This window comes from Lepeophtheirus salmonis, chromosome 2, assembly GCF_016086655.4.
Source record: "Lepeophtheirus salmonis chromosome 2, UVic_Lsal_1.4, whole genome shotgun sequence".
In the NCBI taxonomy this organism is placed as follows: Eukaryota; Metazoa; Arthropoda; class Copepoda; order Siphonostomatoida; family Caligidae; genus Lepeophtheirus; species Lepeophtheirus salmonis.
The window spans coordinates 5,961,642-5,978,881 of NC_052132.2; the positions used below are offsets into that span (position 1 = coordinate 5,961,642).

Consider the following 17,240-nt stretch of genomic DNA (forward strand, 5'->3'; position numbering starts at 1 on the left):
AAATAAGGTATATTAAATATACATTAAGATTATTGCATATATCTTGCAAGGAATATTATATTTTTCATGATAATACAATATAATTCGAGGATATTATATTGTTACTTGGTTATATAATTAATTCTATTAAAAAACAGAATAATTAAAAGAAGGAAAAACACCCTCATTGACGTCACGGGGGATCGATTTTACCTTCTTTAAGGACCAATAAGTGGGGTGGACTGGACCACAGCCCTTGGCCCTAAATAAGGACCGACACAACACTAATTACCATATCGATGATCAGTTTCTTTGTTTATAGCAAAGCAGCAAATCATGGTTTCTACTACTCTAGGAATTAAAAAACATTTTTAGGGGCGTTTAAAAAAATTTTATTAAAGATAAAGGCTAGTTCAGATAATTGATGAGTTTTTATACAAAAGCAAAATATTTGCTTTTGTATGGACAATTGTGTTTGGAGTGGCTTAGAAATTTTGAGGCTTACGTCATTGACGGGCCAATTGTTTTATGACGTAAGAGAGCTACATCCACCCATTCCAATATCAGTTTATAATCCCAAATTACACTAATCTCTATTTTGCAGATATTGTAATGAATTGTGAATTAATTTGTTCTCTATATTTGATTTTTTTTACATACTGAATTTGCTTAAATACCGTGATCCTCCCACTGTTCTTTAAAAAAATATATAATGATATTTGATAATATTTGTTTGTAAAGGAGGAAACTTCATTATTTAATTTGTAATTTATTTCATATAATTAAAGAATAAATACGGAACAACACAGTGGTATTTTGTAGATACATTGAATCCGTAATTAGTTTTAATTAAAGTATTAATTAATGGATCCAATTATAGACACTATTATTTTGGAAGGAATATAGTTTCTATAGAGGTTTGTTACTGTCTTCATAAATTACATTATAATTGAAGGAGACGCCATCTTAGGGATACATAGTTGATATTTTTACTACATCAAATGGACAAATTTCCAATAAATCCTTATGAAACTTCCTCAAATGGCTTGAAAAATAAAAATGGACTTAATACAGGTGTGCGCGTCTAAAACTGAACACTCCTTCAAATTTTAAGCGTTTTTCCTTATCTACAGGCTTGAGAGCTTGCCGAGGGGTTCTCTTGACGACCTTAAGGCCAAGATCTTTCTTAACTAGCCGGTCCATGGTCCTTCTGCTGACGTTAAACTCCCTGTAGAGGCTGCGTACGGTGACCCTGCCTCTCTTGTCCTCGACATACTTTTTCACGGCAGCAAACATTTCGTCCAACCTTCGATGCCTTGACTTAGATCTTGTGGTGGCCTCAGGAGTCCCTTTGGCTACCACGCTGTAAACGGTGGTGCGGCTGTAGTTCAGAACCTTGGCAATTTCAGTGGGAGATTTTTCAAAATTGCGACTCGACGTCTCTCCATATTATCGGCTGTTGTTTCACTGTTACTATTTAGATTTTGCTGGAGTTTAGTTAATAACTAGTCAAGACCCTTGCCTCGAAGTATAAACCGGTGTTAACTCAATAAAATCACGAATATGTGCATGGCGTAAAAGTTAAAGGAGTGTTCAGTTTTAGATGCGCACACCTGTATCTTAATTGAATACTTCTTTATGCCTATAATAAATCGGGATATTTGAATTAAATCAAAGTAATATGTACTGAAAATCCCAAGGAAATGTATAAATTTGTACAATTTTACAAATACAAATCCTATGCATGCCATTGTAATAGTCAATTTTTAGGTACAATATGGAAACGATGTAATTACATATTTTTAATACATTTTAAGGTATGAAATATAATATAACTAGGTAAATGACGGAAACGATTTATTTTATTTGGTAATTTGGTAAAGAAGAATCATTTGTTTTCAATTTAATTGAAAAAAGAATTAAGGTTGATAAAATTATATATTAAAACTCTAATAATTACCTATTTAATTGTGAATTGATTAATTTCAATGTTATTCTGTATCACGGGATTTTTTAAATTTTTAGCACTTAACCTCGATAAATTTCCAAATATTTTGTTAATAAACCCCGTAGTATTTACGCTTCAAATGAACTCTTTTAGCTCTTTTTATTTGGAGGTGCCATTTTGGCATCCAATGCGGCGTTACCTCGCGAACTCAAAAATACCTTATATATTTTGTTGTGCGCTGTTGATTCCCTCATCTAACTTGATACGTCATGGCTATTTCATAATGTAATCTTTTTGATAAATAAACAAAGTAATAAGTTAGGCCTATCTATTATAATTATGCTCCGTTTCCAAATGGAAGGGAACTCAGTTTCTTGTTGATCCATCGGCTTATATCACGACGTTACCTCGCGAACTCAAAAATACCCTATGTATTTCGTTGTCTGCAGTCGATTCCCACTTCTTCCAATGATACGTAATGGCTATTTCATAATTTATTATTTTTGATAAATAAAAAAGTAGTAAGTTATAAATTATAATATTATATTTATGTATGCTCTGTTTCCAAAAGGACAGGAATACAATTTATTGTTGATTCTTCGTTGTATATAAATATATATGTATAGGCCGTCTTTTGTTTCTATGAAGTAATTTTTGCTATCTATACAAATACGAATGGAATGTCTACACTTTTATTAAATTATTAATCAGTCATATTTTAATACAGTATCGAATAAAGTACATTGTAGGATTTTAACCCGTAACTGCTTTTTGTTTGCACACTTGCAACGTACCGAAAAAACACATTTTCATATAATATTTAACAAAAATGTGTCAAATTGCAACTTTTTTGTTCATCTCATACAATTCTGTTGTTAAGTGTGAGTAGACTTTAGTATACTTTTTCATTGTAAAACACGCTAAGTAGGTAATTAGATATTAGGAAATAAAAGTCCAAGAATATTTTTTTTCAAGTTTTCCTACTTATATGAACCGTTTTTCACCTGATAATATTATTTCCAGAGCAAAAAAAAGAAAAAAAAACATTTAGGGATTAATATCATAAAATACATGTATGTTATTTAATTCACTTAAAAAATTCTGGAAAAATAATATGGCAATAATAGTCTGGGAATACTTAAGAAATAAATAACAGTTGGTATGGTTGACTTATTTTATGATTATTAGGTGATTGTGGGCATTTTTTCTGGTTCTTTTTGGAGGAAAGGTTCCGTGGTACAATAGAAGTGACAACATACATAATATATAGTAATAGTTTACTATTTTTTCTAGTATTACTGAAAAATGGTTATTTATTTTTTTAAATTCAAAATGGTGATTTCAACATTCCTGACGTCGCGTGAAAACGCTCAATTATAATCTCCATAAATGAAGTAATGATGGAACCCCCTAAATAGTGTATTTAATGATACGAGAGGCATTTAAGTGTTCTTTTGAATAATAATCGTTTGACTCCTACATACCTACAGACTCTCACAAAGTATCCTTTCTTAAGAAAATAACAGAAGCTATAGTGGATATTACTTGATAATCAATTATTTTTTCACGCATTGAAAACTAATTGAATTATACACTCCATTAGTATTTACATCTGAAGGTCCATTAAATTGGAAACCTTAGCATCAATATAATTTATATCCTTTATCAAATACCTTTAGTTTTAGTAATAGTATCAGGGCATCTGCATGATTATATCATTATTTTGGTTGAATCTAATTTCAAAAATTATAATTTTTAGAAAAAAAATTGCAAAAATTAAATAACAAATTTTACATTAGTTGAAAAACAATTTCAAATATAAAATTTATTGGAAAAAAACTACAAAAATCCATAGCTATTTACAATAAATTAAATTTTCAAATATTAAATTTATTGCTCTGCTACATAATTTGACCCCATGACCTTTTTTCTAAGAAAATAAATGTTTAAAAAAAAAAAAAAAAAAAAAAAAAAAAAAAAAAAAATTACCCACATTTTGCATGATTTTTTTTTCATCCTGACCAAAAAATTCGATCCACGATCCTAGACCCTGAAATGTAATTATTTTTTAAATCGAGGACCGATTATTTCGGTCTCAATATATATTATATATGGGCTACCATGGAATTTTCGGTGTCTTTTATTTTTACAGACCGGCAGATAAGATAGCAAATTGTAAGCCTTTTCGTTAAGTAAAAGAAAAAAACCCGAAATTAAACATTGGCACTCAAACAATTTAAGGAATGCTTGAAAAGAGATCAGCTTATCTGTCATTATCTTTCATTAAATTAGCTGTGAGATATTGGAAAATAAATTTTAAGTTGAGGAATTATAACTAGGGATGAAAATCGGGTGGATTTTGAAGCTCACCCGGGTTTTTATAATTTGGCAAACTGTAGAGGGAATTTAATTTACCTAAGATGTTTTCATTATTAATTAAAGTCTTCCTTTTCTACTAGAAACACCATATCATTGATATATAAAAAAAAACTTTTGTATATGCTCATTAAAGAAGGAGAGTCACCCTAAGGATTTGTTGAGGATTTATAATTGTGAGTCCTTGTAGCAGTCAGAGTATTATTAAAGAGCTTCATCGAAGGCATTCATCCGTTTGCCCTTCCTCATTTCCCTCTCCATCTCCCTTACAGCTGATTGTAGCTAATTTAACGAACTACTATGACAACTAAGCTGCCACCCTCCTCTCAAACATTATTCAAATGGTCCGGTAACCATTTTGATTTTCGATTTCATTTTTAGCACGCCCAAAAAGCTCCCGATCTGCATCCCTTGTTATTAGTGCAAGTCCCCATTGGACTCAGAGTAGAATGAAGTATTAGCATTAGAGTAATTCCCTCTCAATTTCCGTATCTCACAACTGCTTGTAGCTGATTTAATAAAACGAAATGACATTTTATGCTACTTTTCTCCCAAACTTTCTTCAAATTGTATGAGTCAACACTGACCTTGTTAATTTTTGGTTTCTTTTTTGAAACATACAGAAAAGTCATGTTTTATACAATTCCAGATGTTACCTATTTCTTAACTTAATTTCATAGATGAAATAAGTTGGTTCTTTTTCTCTAAAAAAACATTGTTAGTTTACATATATTGTTTCCTTATCCCCTTGAGCAGAATAGTGTGTGTATAGTGTACCTTAAGTAAATATTAAAACATGTGTTTAATTTGTTTGTTTTCATTTTTTTACAGACTTATACTGGAACTATCCTCGTCGCAGTCAATCCGTACAAGGAACTTCCAATCTATGATTCGGTAAGGCATTTTTATATTTACTTTCTTTCCTTAAAAATTATAAATGTGGGTTTATTGGATGATAACTTTTTTAAGGATTTTTACGGACTTGACTAAAATTTACTATCTGGTATTGTTGACAGTACAGGAACTTATAAATAAAGTTTTTTTTTATCTATAACTTAATACAATTCTGAGTTTTGAGACCTTAAATATGAAGAAATTTGGATTTTGAAGAATATTTGATTCGTATGCAAATATAATTAAAAAGCTATCAGTTAGTTTGATAAAAAGGATGTTAATTTATTTAGCTGAATGTGATTTATAAATATCTTAAGAGCTTTAGAAAATTAAAAAAAAAAGCATATACATTCAAATCCGGATAAAGGAAACAGCTTTTTTTTTTAGTGAAAAGTTGAATACCCAGGTTTTTTTTAAATATCTGAAGTATGTATATATATAAACCCGCATTTTTTTTTTGCATACTTATGTAAATTATAATGATTTTAAAACTCCCAATTTTGAGGCAACTTGTGTTTTATAGGATCCTTTTTTGGAAAGATCATCAAGGAATTTTAGTTTATCTTTCAGCAAGTGTTTTTTTTTTTTTTTTTTTTTTGGGGGGCACTCACGAAATGAATCTGTAATGATTGAAAAGCAGAGGTAAATATATCTTAAAATAAACATACGGAACACAAATGTTGGCAAGAGCTGAGAGTTTGTACCCATAAAAAAGGAAAAATCCTCATGGAAATTTTTCATTCCAAGTTTTTCCATGACACATATTAATTTCTATGAAGTTGATACCAAAAAAAAGAGAGGAAAAAGTTAAATTTGTGTTGTAAAAAATTTATGACTTATAGATTATGAAATAGTGGTCAAAATGCTGATTTCTTCATCTTTAAGGCATCAGAACTCAGATTTGGTTTGAGTTACATTTCCGAAATTTAAATTTTAAACTGGTGGCGAGTGGTCCATTATAGTCTAAACACTTTAAATTTTAAGCTTCAACAAGATATAATTTATTATTTAAAAATACAATTTTGTCAAAATGTTCATATTTCAATGGATATTCAATGGTATATTGTCAATAATAAAGATTCCAAATTTTAGTCAAATTCGTTTCCTCGTCAAAAATTTCTCATGGAATGGCTTAGAGCCAAAATGTAACAAGTCTCAATTGATCATATATGAGTAAAAGGTAAATGAAAGTTTGAGTTTATGTTCTGAATCTTGAGTTCAACACACTGGATTAGAAATCTTTGACTACTAGTTTTCATTCACACTATAAAAGAGTAATTGTAAATAAGGTCATTGGGTTCACTTGGGCAAAATGTCACTGGTCACAATTTTGAAGAAAAAAGATATTAGAAGCAAAGCGTTACATGTAGAGGTATTGTTACAATTTGCCTCTAAAATAATTATCAAAGGGCAGTTCGAATATTTTTATTTTGAGAACAGTCTTGAATTTTTCAATTGTCACATTTTAAACTGTTGTAAAACAGGGTTGCCATCTGTCTGGAAGTGCAGATGGGTAATAACAAAAGGATGTTAGTTTTTTTTTCCTTGTTCAGTGGAATGGATTCTGAGTATGATTTATAAAACACATTCAGAGCATGTTTCCCTCCTCTTTTTCTCTTAAGAAATTTGTCTCAATATTCCTCCTATTTCATTACTCATCCCTGGCCGGACTCAAAACATTTATGTTCTATGGCATTTATATTGGTGGATGTTGTCAGGAAATGAATCATGGAGGTGCAGAATATCTTGTTGCGGTTCTATCCTCCACTTTGTATCGCTGTTTATACATTATCGCCTTCGCCACACCTCCCTCGCTGTCAATCTGTTTAAATATTTCAGCAATCAGCTTGAAATCTCATTGGTTCGTCGAGATGCTTCTCCCTCATACCCGATGTAACAGAATCCTCTTTAGTTTGGAGCCCGTATACTGTAAGGTTGCAACAGTTTAGTTTGCATTTATAGTAAGCTGCTCAATTGAATAGTCATGGGGCTATTAGTACTTGTTGGAGATTTAAAAAAATGACTTTTTCCATTTTGGCTCTAAGCCCACGATATTTAATCTAATAACATTTGCAGGAATTCCTATTACATTCATAATAATATTAATCAATAGAATGTTGCTCTAAATATATTTATTCCTACCATGATATCAATCCTTATTCTTTTTGATGCATTCTTGAACATATTATAGTCTTGTTCAATATTGTGTTATTTAAAGATACTCTAACGGCAGACTAGAAACACTGCTGAATAGTGATTTAGCGCACATAAAAAAAAATCATCTATCTATATTATGTTAACTCATTTACACACACTCGATCAAAAAATGACAAGGAATATGACTTGTGTAGAGCGCGAGGAGAATAAACTGTAATGTTGCTTTACAAAAAATATTATCAATGACGCGAAGCAAAAGATGAACTTAGTGCAGTCACTGGGGGATGGGGTACACCCTGTGATTGATATCTTGTTGTCAAGGTTTTTTGTCCAATTTCGCTCTTCAAAAAAAAAAAAAAAAAAAAAAAATCATAAAAACAACTTTCCTTTAAAATGTGAATAATTTATCAAAAAGACACACTACACTCTCTTCATTATCAGGGACCTATATAGCAGAATAGACAATTTTAAATTTGATTGTTTTTTGTCTCCATTGATTAGTTTGTGGTCTCTTTCCTAAGAGTCTCTTTAGTTTCATTATGCTTAGTGACTTCTCACATTATAGCCTACTTATTTAACATGCCTCTAATTAAAAATAACACATATACATGTAAACTCAAGATCATGTCCATTAATACGTAAATGAAGATAACATATATAGTATACACACATAGCCTGTCAACACAAAAGTAAGCTTGAATGATTTTTCTCAAAATTGATTGTGGATCACATTTGTATTCTTTTACGAATAATTCTTCATTTCTATCTACAGATTATCATTATTAACCCTCTGAATGTGCTGTAAATTGCACTTAAAGTAGCAAAAATTAATCGTCACAATAAAAGAATAAGAAATGGATCTATTTTATATGAAAGGGGTCCTATGAGGGCCAATATTAGTCTTTTTAATCAAAATAAAAGTACTAATGTAGAGCGAAAATTCTTGAGTATATCAATTCATCCCACAAATTTGGATAAAAAGCCTATAATTGACTCAAATATGCCTATGAAATAAGGATCTGTCTGTATGAAAGAAGTAAAAAAAATAAAAATTGGGATTTTCTCATTTTTTTTATTCAGATTATTTTAATGTTGAAGCACCATCTCTCTCCTTCTTACAAATCTTTATTTCTTTACAGAATGTTATTTTATTTTGTCTCTTTTGAGAAAAAATATTATTGGACTCGAACATTACTCAAACTCGAAAAAACTCGATCTTAGTAAAGTGGACAATATATATAAAATTTGTATAACTACTCTAAACTCGATGTTGAGTAATCAAATCTTTCCAGTTGTTCCTACATTTTTATTGAGTATGGCATTTTTAATAAATTTCATTCTCATATTTTTGACAGGACAATTTTTCTTTTGTCTAATTGCCGCCTAGTTTTTCTGCTTTGTTATTTTAGAAAAAAAAATATCACCCTCATTTTTAGCTTTCATAATATATTATTGTTTATCATGGATCTCCAAACTAGGGCTTGTATCCAAAATAGGGTAACCCATTTATTTAGTTCGGCTCACGACAGCTTAGTGGTCATAAAACGAACCTTATACATGAAAGCATAGTTTCAAGAACAATGAAACGGGCCTTGAAACTTACTATTGATAGGGGTGGGGATTTAGCAGAGAAGGCGTGAGAGATACTTATAGTTTTTCAGAGTTAAGACCCTTGTTAAAATCAGCTGTCTCTTATATAATATTTGAGAGATAAAATGTATAACTGATATATAAAGGAGAACCTTCAACATTTGAACTAACATTAGTGTATGTACAATATTGTAAAATTATATTCAAACATTATACGTTAATATTGTACTATGATTTATTTTTTTAAATCATAGCAAGAGTAGGCGGGAATCCTATTAAAGAAGGAGCAAGGAAGAAAATAGAGACATTATCATCAACCGTTTTATCTTTTCGAATCTTCAAACTGTTATTTTTCTCTGCATTTAGCACATCCCTAATAATAACTAATAATTTTATATTGTAATTCAATTTCGACTTGATATTCAATTACATCGAACTTGATCAAACTCGATTGTTTTAAATTGAATCCTCCACTAATTGAAATAATATAAGTATATAAAAAGTGTTTCTCAGTTGACGAATCTTTTTATATTTTAATCAAAAATGCATTTAATATTTTTGTTGCCATCTTTTGTTTATTGCTAATTAATGCAAAATTAGTCATATTGTATGTTGTTAATACTAATTTATTTATATAGAACGAATGAACTGATATCTAAGATAAATACCGGGTGTTGTTAAAAAAGTATGTATTCTGAAAATAGTATTTGAAAGTTTTAGTGAGGGTGCGATAAAATTTTACCTCTATCAATTAGGAAAAAAGTTTTAAAATAAGTGTTTTTTTTATTTGTTAAAGAACAGAACAAGAGTTAGGAAGTGTCAACAGATACCAGGTTTGCTTTGTACGGACTTAAGTATCTCCAATATTGCAAATCAGAATAAAAGTGACCGTTTCTCGAGTCAAAAGATGATAAAAGTTGATGGAGGCTAAAAAATGCTAATGTGACGAATCTGACTGGTCAACTTGGAGATATGCAATAACCAGATTCAATATCGGTAAAATAAAAATGAAATAAATTAAAAAGTTATACAATGTATACTTCTTCCCCCAACAACGGGTAATTGAAATAGTAATACTTATAAATCACGCTCCAGAATCGAAAATACATATTTTATAATATCCATAAATAATGATAACTTGAGAATCCGTAGTTTATTTCGCTTCAGGGATTCGTAAATCGATATCAATAAATCAATTCATATCTTAAAATAACCATAAAATAAAAATGAGAAAATTTATAAATTATTTACTTGGTATTGTTGTAAAAAATGCAAACATATGGACAATGAATTGCTTTTTGAATCATCTGACTGAATTTCATACATTTTAAACTATTTAAATTAATAAATTTTTGTGATTAATCTTTGAACTTAAATTTCTAAAAAGATCCCAGTCACGACTAAAGAAAACAAAAATGATTAATTATATTTGAAAATTATTATGAAACCAAAGTCTGAAACTAAAATAAAAAAGTTTTGTTTTTATCCCATGTCTCTATTTGTAAAAATGACGCCGAAATAACAAAAAACAAAACAAATCTCCTCCACTCTGGTGTCAGTGTCAAGAAGGCTCTGAAGCATTCGAACTTCCTACAATATCAAGAAGTTAATTACAGCCCTATACAGACATGAAAACACAAAACTTCAGCAAGGGGAATAAGTTATTCTCCTTGAGCCTTGACGTAAACCTTTAACTTTAATAGTTTGTAAAATTTAAAGTTTATATCTATTATTGTCAGGGGCGTTTGCAGTTGTAGGGCTCCCCCCAAAAGTAACGAATTTTTTATTCTTATTTCAAAATTTAATATTTGAAAAGAAATTATTTTTTTTGTAAAAAATTTAATTGTCTGTGAATAGCTATGGGTTTTTGAGATTTTCTGAAAAAAATTTAATATTTTGAATTTAATTTTCAAACATTTTTTTGAGAATAGCCATTGATTTTTGAAATTTTTGTCCAAAAAATTTTTATTTTAAAATTAAATTTTTTTCCATAATTTTTGTGTAAACAGCCCTGGATTTTTTAAAAAAATTCCAAAAAATTAAATTTTTTCTGAATAGCTATAGATTTTTTTTATATTAAAAAAAAAAAATTTACTTTTAAAATTTTTAGAAAAAAAGTTTTTTTTGAATTTTTTTCAAACATTTTTGAACGGCTCTGAATTTTTTATTTTAAAAAAAATTTTTGTGTAAACAAAAAAAAAATTTAATTTTCTGTGAATAGCTATAGATTTGAGATATTTTTTTCCAAAAATTTAAGTCTTTTCTGAGCAGCTATGGATTTTGAAATTTTTCCCTAAAAAGTTTTATATTTTTAATCTAAATTTTTGAAAAAATATTTCAATAAAATTAAATATTTGAAACTTTTTTTCTCAAAAAACTTGTTTTTTTAAAATTCTGTTAGCCAAGCCAAAAAAAAAAAAAAAAAATCCTTTGGATTGTTCTTGAGATGTATGATCAAATATTATCGTTCTAACATTTGCTCAGATTTTGGTTAGGTACATACATCTTTGAAAAGAGGACGATAGTCTGTTACATTTCACTAATTTTGGATGAGTTGAATGATGGGTATATAGATGAAGAATAAGGAGTAGAGGAGGGTGGATATTATATGATATAGAAATGATAAAATCACTCAAAAAGTGTATAAAAGAGGAAATTTTTTGTGGGAGAAAAAAAAGAGAGAACGAGGGTCCATGGAGGAAAGTTATTCCAATTTATAGTTTGTGTGTATCCACTATAAAAATATCAAATTATTATAAATGTAACAATACAGAGAATTTTCCTCCTTCGTGGACGCTTTATTATAATTGATATTAATAATAAAAATCTTATTCTCTCTGAATAGTACACATTACTTGGAGTGAGTCCATCATAATATGATTTGATACGACTCCACGGGTGTGGTACATCTTTTTTTTTTTTGTTGTTGTTAATTCATTTACAAATTACATAGTTTCTCAACCACAGTAGTCTTTTTCTTGAAGAAGTAATGCTCATGATTATAAATATAAAGGGCACATCTGTTAAGATTTTGTAAATATACATGTATAAGTTTGGAACAGGCCAATAGACTATGTAGTTTTAAGGACTTTTCATATTATAATCTCCAAACCTCAATCATTCTTCACAAAATTAGATGGAAGGTGTATAATATATTCTTCACTTTGCGTTCATTTATAATTCAAAAATCCAGTCTTCATAAAGACATTTATTGGAGTTTAATCAAGATTGATAGGAAATCTGTCAATTTTATTGTATTATAGATATTTGAATGAAGACGGTGGTAGTCCAGTTCATTTCAGTCCTGCCTATCAGTTCTAAAAGTAATAAAGTTTGGTCTTTGATGACGTCACTCAACTGTATTTATTCTTTTTTGAATCAGTTCTAGTACTGACAGTCCTAAGGACCGGTTCTAAAACTGGACTGAACCGAATAAATAAGGACCAATGCAATACTAAGTATATGTATCAACTTTGAGGAGCCTTCCAAAATGGTGTCTCCTTCAATAATTATGATACAATTTATGACGTCAGTGTAAAGGTTCTATCAGTGGAAACAAGAATATCACTTGTATTGTTTCATATCTAGAATACAGTATAAATGTGATTGTAAGGTAGACATAATTTTGATGACTTCAAAACTGCTTTCATACACCTACATACAATATTTGTATGTCAAGGGGGAGGAGAAGGGACAAAAATAGTGACAATATATGTACAAAGTACATATTACAATAACATATTGTCTGGAAAGGGGTTATCCTCCCTTCACGATTTTCTTGTTTATTTTGTGTCAGTACTGTAGCGAGTGCGTCGTTGAAATAGGAATAATCAATAGTTTCAACTTTAACGAGATATGTTTCCGTAGCCATTGGACATGGTCTAAAAATATTTAGAGATAAGCTGCAAGGCTATATTGTCTCTTCCAAACTTCGATGTACCCCCATTGGCGTCCGCGATGACCTCATGACGCTTCTTGAAGGCTTGACACATCTGATGTATGTTCTCTTTCCTAATGACTTTACACGCGACCAAAAGGCGTACACAGGAGCGCCGTCTTGTTGCAGGAGCACGAGAAGATAGGCCGAATCCACTGGATCTTTCAGATTATATTTCCTGCATCAAGAAGCGTGCAATGCTTGAATTGGATATTTTCGTTAAATGAAGCATCTTTTTTAAACCTACATAATGACACCAATTTGAGCTCTATACCTCAATATGTTCCAAAGTTACGTTAGATTATGTATTTTTAACATTTTGTATTACCATGACCTCTTATAATTGCATGGCCTCTGATTGTGCACATATATAACCATATATTACCAAGTTAGGTAAAAATCAATCTGTAACTATTGCCATAATCCTGGTGACCAAAAGATAGTCAAACTAACAAGTTAACGTACAAACAGGGGGGAAAATTTAAAATCCGTTCAATTTCATTAACACAAGTTTGGAATATGTTCCAACACTGATATATGAATTAAGTGAAAGTAATATTCACTAAAAATGGCTAAATTTCGAAAAAAAAATTAAATCGATTTGGTACGAGAAAAGCTGGTTAATTAGGGAAAATATATTATTCTTTCCATTGGAATAGTTAATTTTATATACTTACATATTGAAAATAAGATTGTATAACGATCTAATAGATAGTATTGGTATCAGATATAATAATAAAACTTGGCAATAGAGGAATATATTTATTCTTGATAAACAGTAAGTTTTAAATCCTTTTATTTGTTGGTCAAATTTTGACATCTAATAGTTTACTATTTTTCTAAATATGAATGGAAAAAAGAGTTTTGATTGTTTAGCTGTTTATATAATTATTTTTATTTATTTATTACAGGCATGTGTCTTTTCATATCATCTAGCCAAAATAGGAGCCCTTCCTCCTCATGTTTTCGCCATCGCTCAGGCTGCATACAAGAACCTTCAAGCAGATTGTGTGGATCAAAGTCTAGTCATATCCGGTGAGTCCGGCGCTGGTAAAACTGAAACAACAAAATTCATTCTGGAATACCTATGCTCTGTAACTGCAAATATATCCACTTGGGTCCAACAACAAATCCTTGAAGCTAATACAATTTTGGAGTCATTCGGTAAGATATTTTATAATTATAACTTTGTATTCCTTTCTAGTGGTTCACGAACGGGGAACGTGTACCCTTTAAAGCCACAGCACAGGGAACTTGAGACTTTAAAATAATATTTTACAAGTTGTACATAACTCAAGGGCGTCCGCAGGAAGTGGGAAAGAGAGGTTGCAGCCCCCCCCCCAATGAAGGAATTTTTGTTTTTTATTAAATTTAATATTTGAACTTTTGGAAAAAAAAATTCCAATATTTGAAATTTAACTTAATTTTCTGTGAATACGTAAGATTTTCAATCAATAAATTTTTCTAATAATAATTTTTTTTTTGCAAAAATTTTTACATTTGAATTTTTTCCCCAAAAATTGAATTTTGTGTGTACCGCTATGGATTTTTGATTTTTTTCCCCCAAATAATTTGTTTTTTTGTGAGTAGCTGAGGATTTTTGATTTTTATTTCGAAAAAAATTAGTATTTTGATTTTTTTGTTTAAATTTTTTCCTAAAAAATTTAATTTTTGGATTTTTTTCCAAAAAAATCCATCTCTCCAAAATATAATCCTGGAGAAGCCCCTGTCACTGAAGTTAAAAATGGTTTGTGCTGGTAAGGGGGTACTTGCGTTAAATAAATATTGTACAAGTGGTTGATCACTAAAAAAAAAAAAGTTAAAACTCCCTGTTCTGGAACATGAACGCGGCTTCTTCATTTGGATACTCGCCCATTTGGTTGAGAGATATTTGAAATCTACTCGGCCGAATTTTTGAAATATAGAATTAACACAAAATAAATATTTATAGCTATACTCAGTGGAGCAAGTTCAAAAATTCGGCATTTTTTACCTTTAAAACAAAAATGTTATATTGTATATTCATATGTACAAATTTTGAGACTCGTAGATTCATTTAAATTAAAAGAAATATCAGTCCAAAATAAGGAAGCTTTGAAGTTACGTTTTACTCTCTAGTTGAATCAATGTTACTTTTTACGACAATTAGTAAGATTTTATTTGCAGAAGAACACAGTTTACTCACTGAATACTAAAATTGTATCTCACAGTCTCTTAATGAAATGCCTTAACTTCATTAATGGAACATTAAGGAATGCTCGAAGGAAGCAAGAGTGTATGTAATTATAAGTTGTCAGGAGTGCAGTTTACTTTTATTTAAAAAAAAAAATAGAGATTATTATAACATAGAAATGTGTTATATACAATAGAAAAAATGATTAATTATTCATTTTTTTTTTGTTTAGCATTTTGTAATACTCGAGACAGCTTTTACATTATACCCCAATTTACCAGTGGATGTTATCATAGCAAACGATCAAATATGTATTTACTACTGTGGTGCGGTATACCGGCATTTTAGAGGCCCTGGGACACTGACTCATATAAAATAGTACTTTATGTACATAACTGATATTTGAATTAATACTTGAAGCTTCACTACGATCAACAAATTATTCTTATTAACTCTTTGTATATGTTGCAAATGGCACTTTAAGTAGCCGAATTTGACCGTCACAATAAAAGAATTTGAAATGGATAAATTTTATTTGAAAATGCGATATGGGTGTCAAATTAAGTCTCTTAAATCAAATACAGGCTATAAACTATTGCTAAAAAATCCTTCAAAAACGCTCTATATTGTTGTCACTTAATGGTCCTTTATTGAAGGCTCTGAGGCTAATAGAGACCAAATAAGGGAATATTTGGAATTGGAAGATCAAATCCTTATAAAATAAGTATATTTTGTTCTTGTGACATCGCTGCTGTTAATGTTACAGTCTAATTTGTTACAAAATGATATCATCACCGGACGTTTTATCTCCTCTTTTTTCACATACATACTTAATTTTTAATTTAACTTTTTTATGAATTCACATTTGTATCATGAATAAAACAAACAGTAAGAAGTTAAACTACTTTTATGCATGTTACATATATTCTCCTTTCTTTGTTCATTATTTAAAATATTTTCTTTCAAGCACGTTCTTATTCTTGGGTCTACAATAGGGCGGCCCTTAAAAATCAATGTTGTACTTGAACTTGTCTCATCCTTTTTCTTCCTTTCATTAAAAAAAAAAAAAAACTTTGCTAAGAAAAATATTTTTGAATATATATCATATTTAATAGTGGACCTTGCAAAAATACAAGTTTTATAAATCAAAAAAGTTTTATTTTTGTTTTTTAATGATAGTACACCTTTGAAGTTTTGTTGTACACAGTTTTCATTGTCTAAATACTGAATATACAAGTACTTGGGTAGTTTACTACCTAGTGATTTTTTCATTTTTGTTTTGTTTCTCTTTAAATAACTTTTCATTGATAGTTCTTTTTTGGGATAGTTAATTTTATACAAATAAATGGAAAATTTAATTGGCACATATCTAATTGTATGGTTCTGTATGATTGGTTGATTAGAAAATTAATTATTGGCGATTTCATTTACTTCTTAAAAATGTTAGATTTTCCGAAATAAATCCCGTTTCAAGTTGTTGTCATAAATTTGAGCTCTCGTGTATCATTATCCGTAGAGTTACTTGGCTTCAAAATATTTTGCCAATTTCAAATTATGGAAATGAATTAAAAAATTTTTTTTTTTTGTATCTTAGAAACTGAAGCAATTCACTAATTTTCATTTATAAATTACAAACTCTATTATTTGGTGCATTCTTCTCGTTTCGGACGTGTTAGAGTTTCACTTGTATTAAAAATAAAAATGGGTGCATATGTTGATAAATTTACCATTTTAGTCAAACATTGAAGACCAAAGAACGGCCATCTCGATATGCTGCTCAAAGTTTACAATTTTGGGTACATGTTTTTTTCTTGCCATTAGAACCAATTGTTTCGTTGAGAGACCGCAAATAATAACATTAATTTTATAAGTACGCAATTTGAGCCACCCTAGTCAACACACAAAGAAAATATACATATAAACAACATATTATTTTCTTTGCATATAAGCGATACTTATTAAATTCAAGTCCTTGTAGTTAGGACGAAACAACCCAAGTAACGGAAGTGTGGAAGTGTACGTGTTTTATCAAATTATTCCATTATTAATATTTCCCTTGAAGGAATAATTTCTTATAATTCCATATACTAAAGAAATACTAATTATTATGCTTGAAACTCAATTATAAAAGGATCTCAAACACCAGTTCTTTATTACTTAATACATTTTACTAGGAAATTTAAGAA

The 17,240-nt window shown here is 29.5% G+C and overlaps 1 protein-coding gene across 1 annotated transcript in view; it reads left to right on the plus strand.

The window, feature by feature from the left end:
- Myo81F (Myosin 81F) overlaps positions 1-17,240 on the plus strand; it is a 102,869-nt gene that overhangs the window by 58,668 nt on the left and 26,961 nt on the right. Inside the window, 2 exon segments of the mRNA XM_040727964.2 lie at positions 5,135-5,197; positions 13,793-14,045. Coding sequence (XP_040583898.1) covers positions 5,135-5,197; positions 13,793-14,045 — 316 coding nt within the window.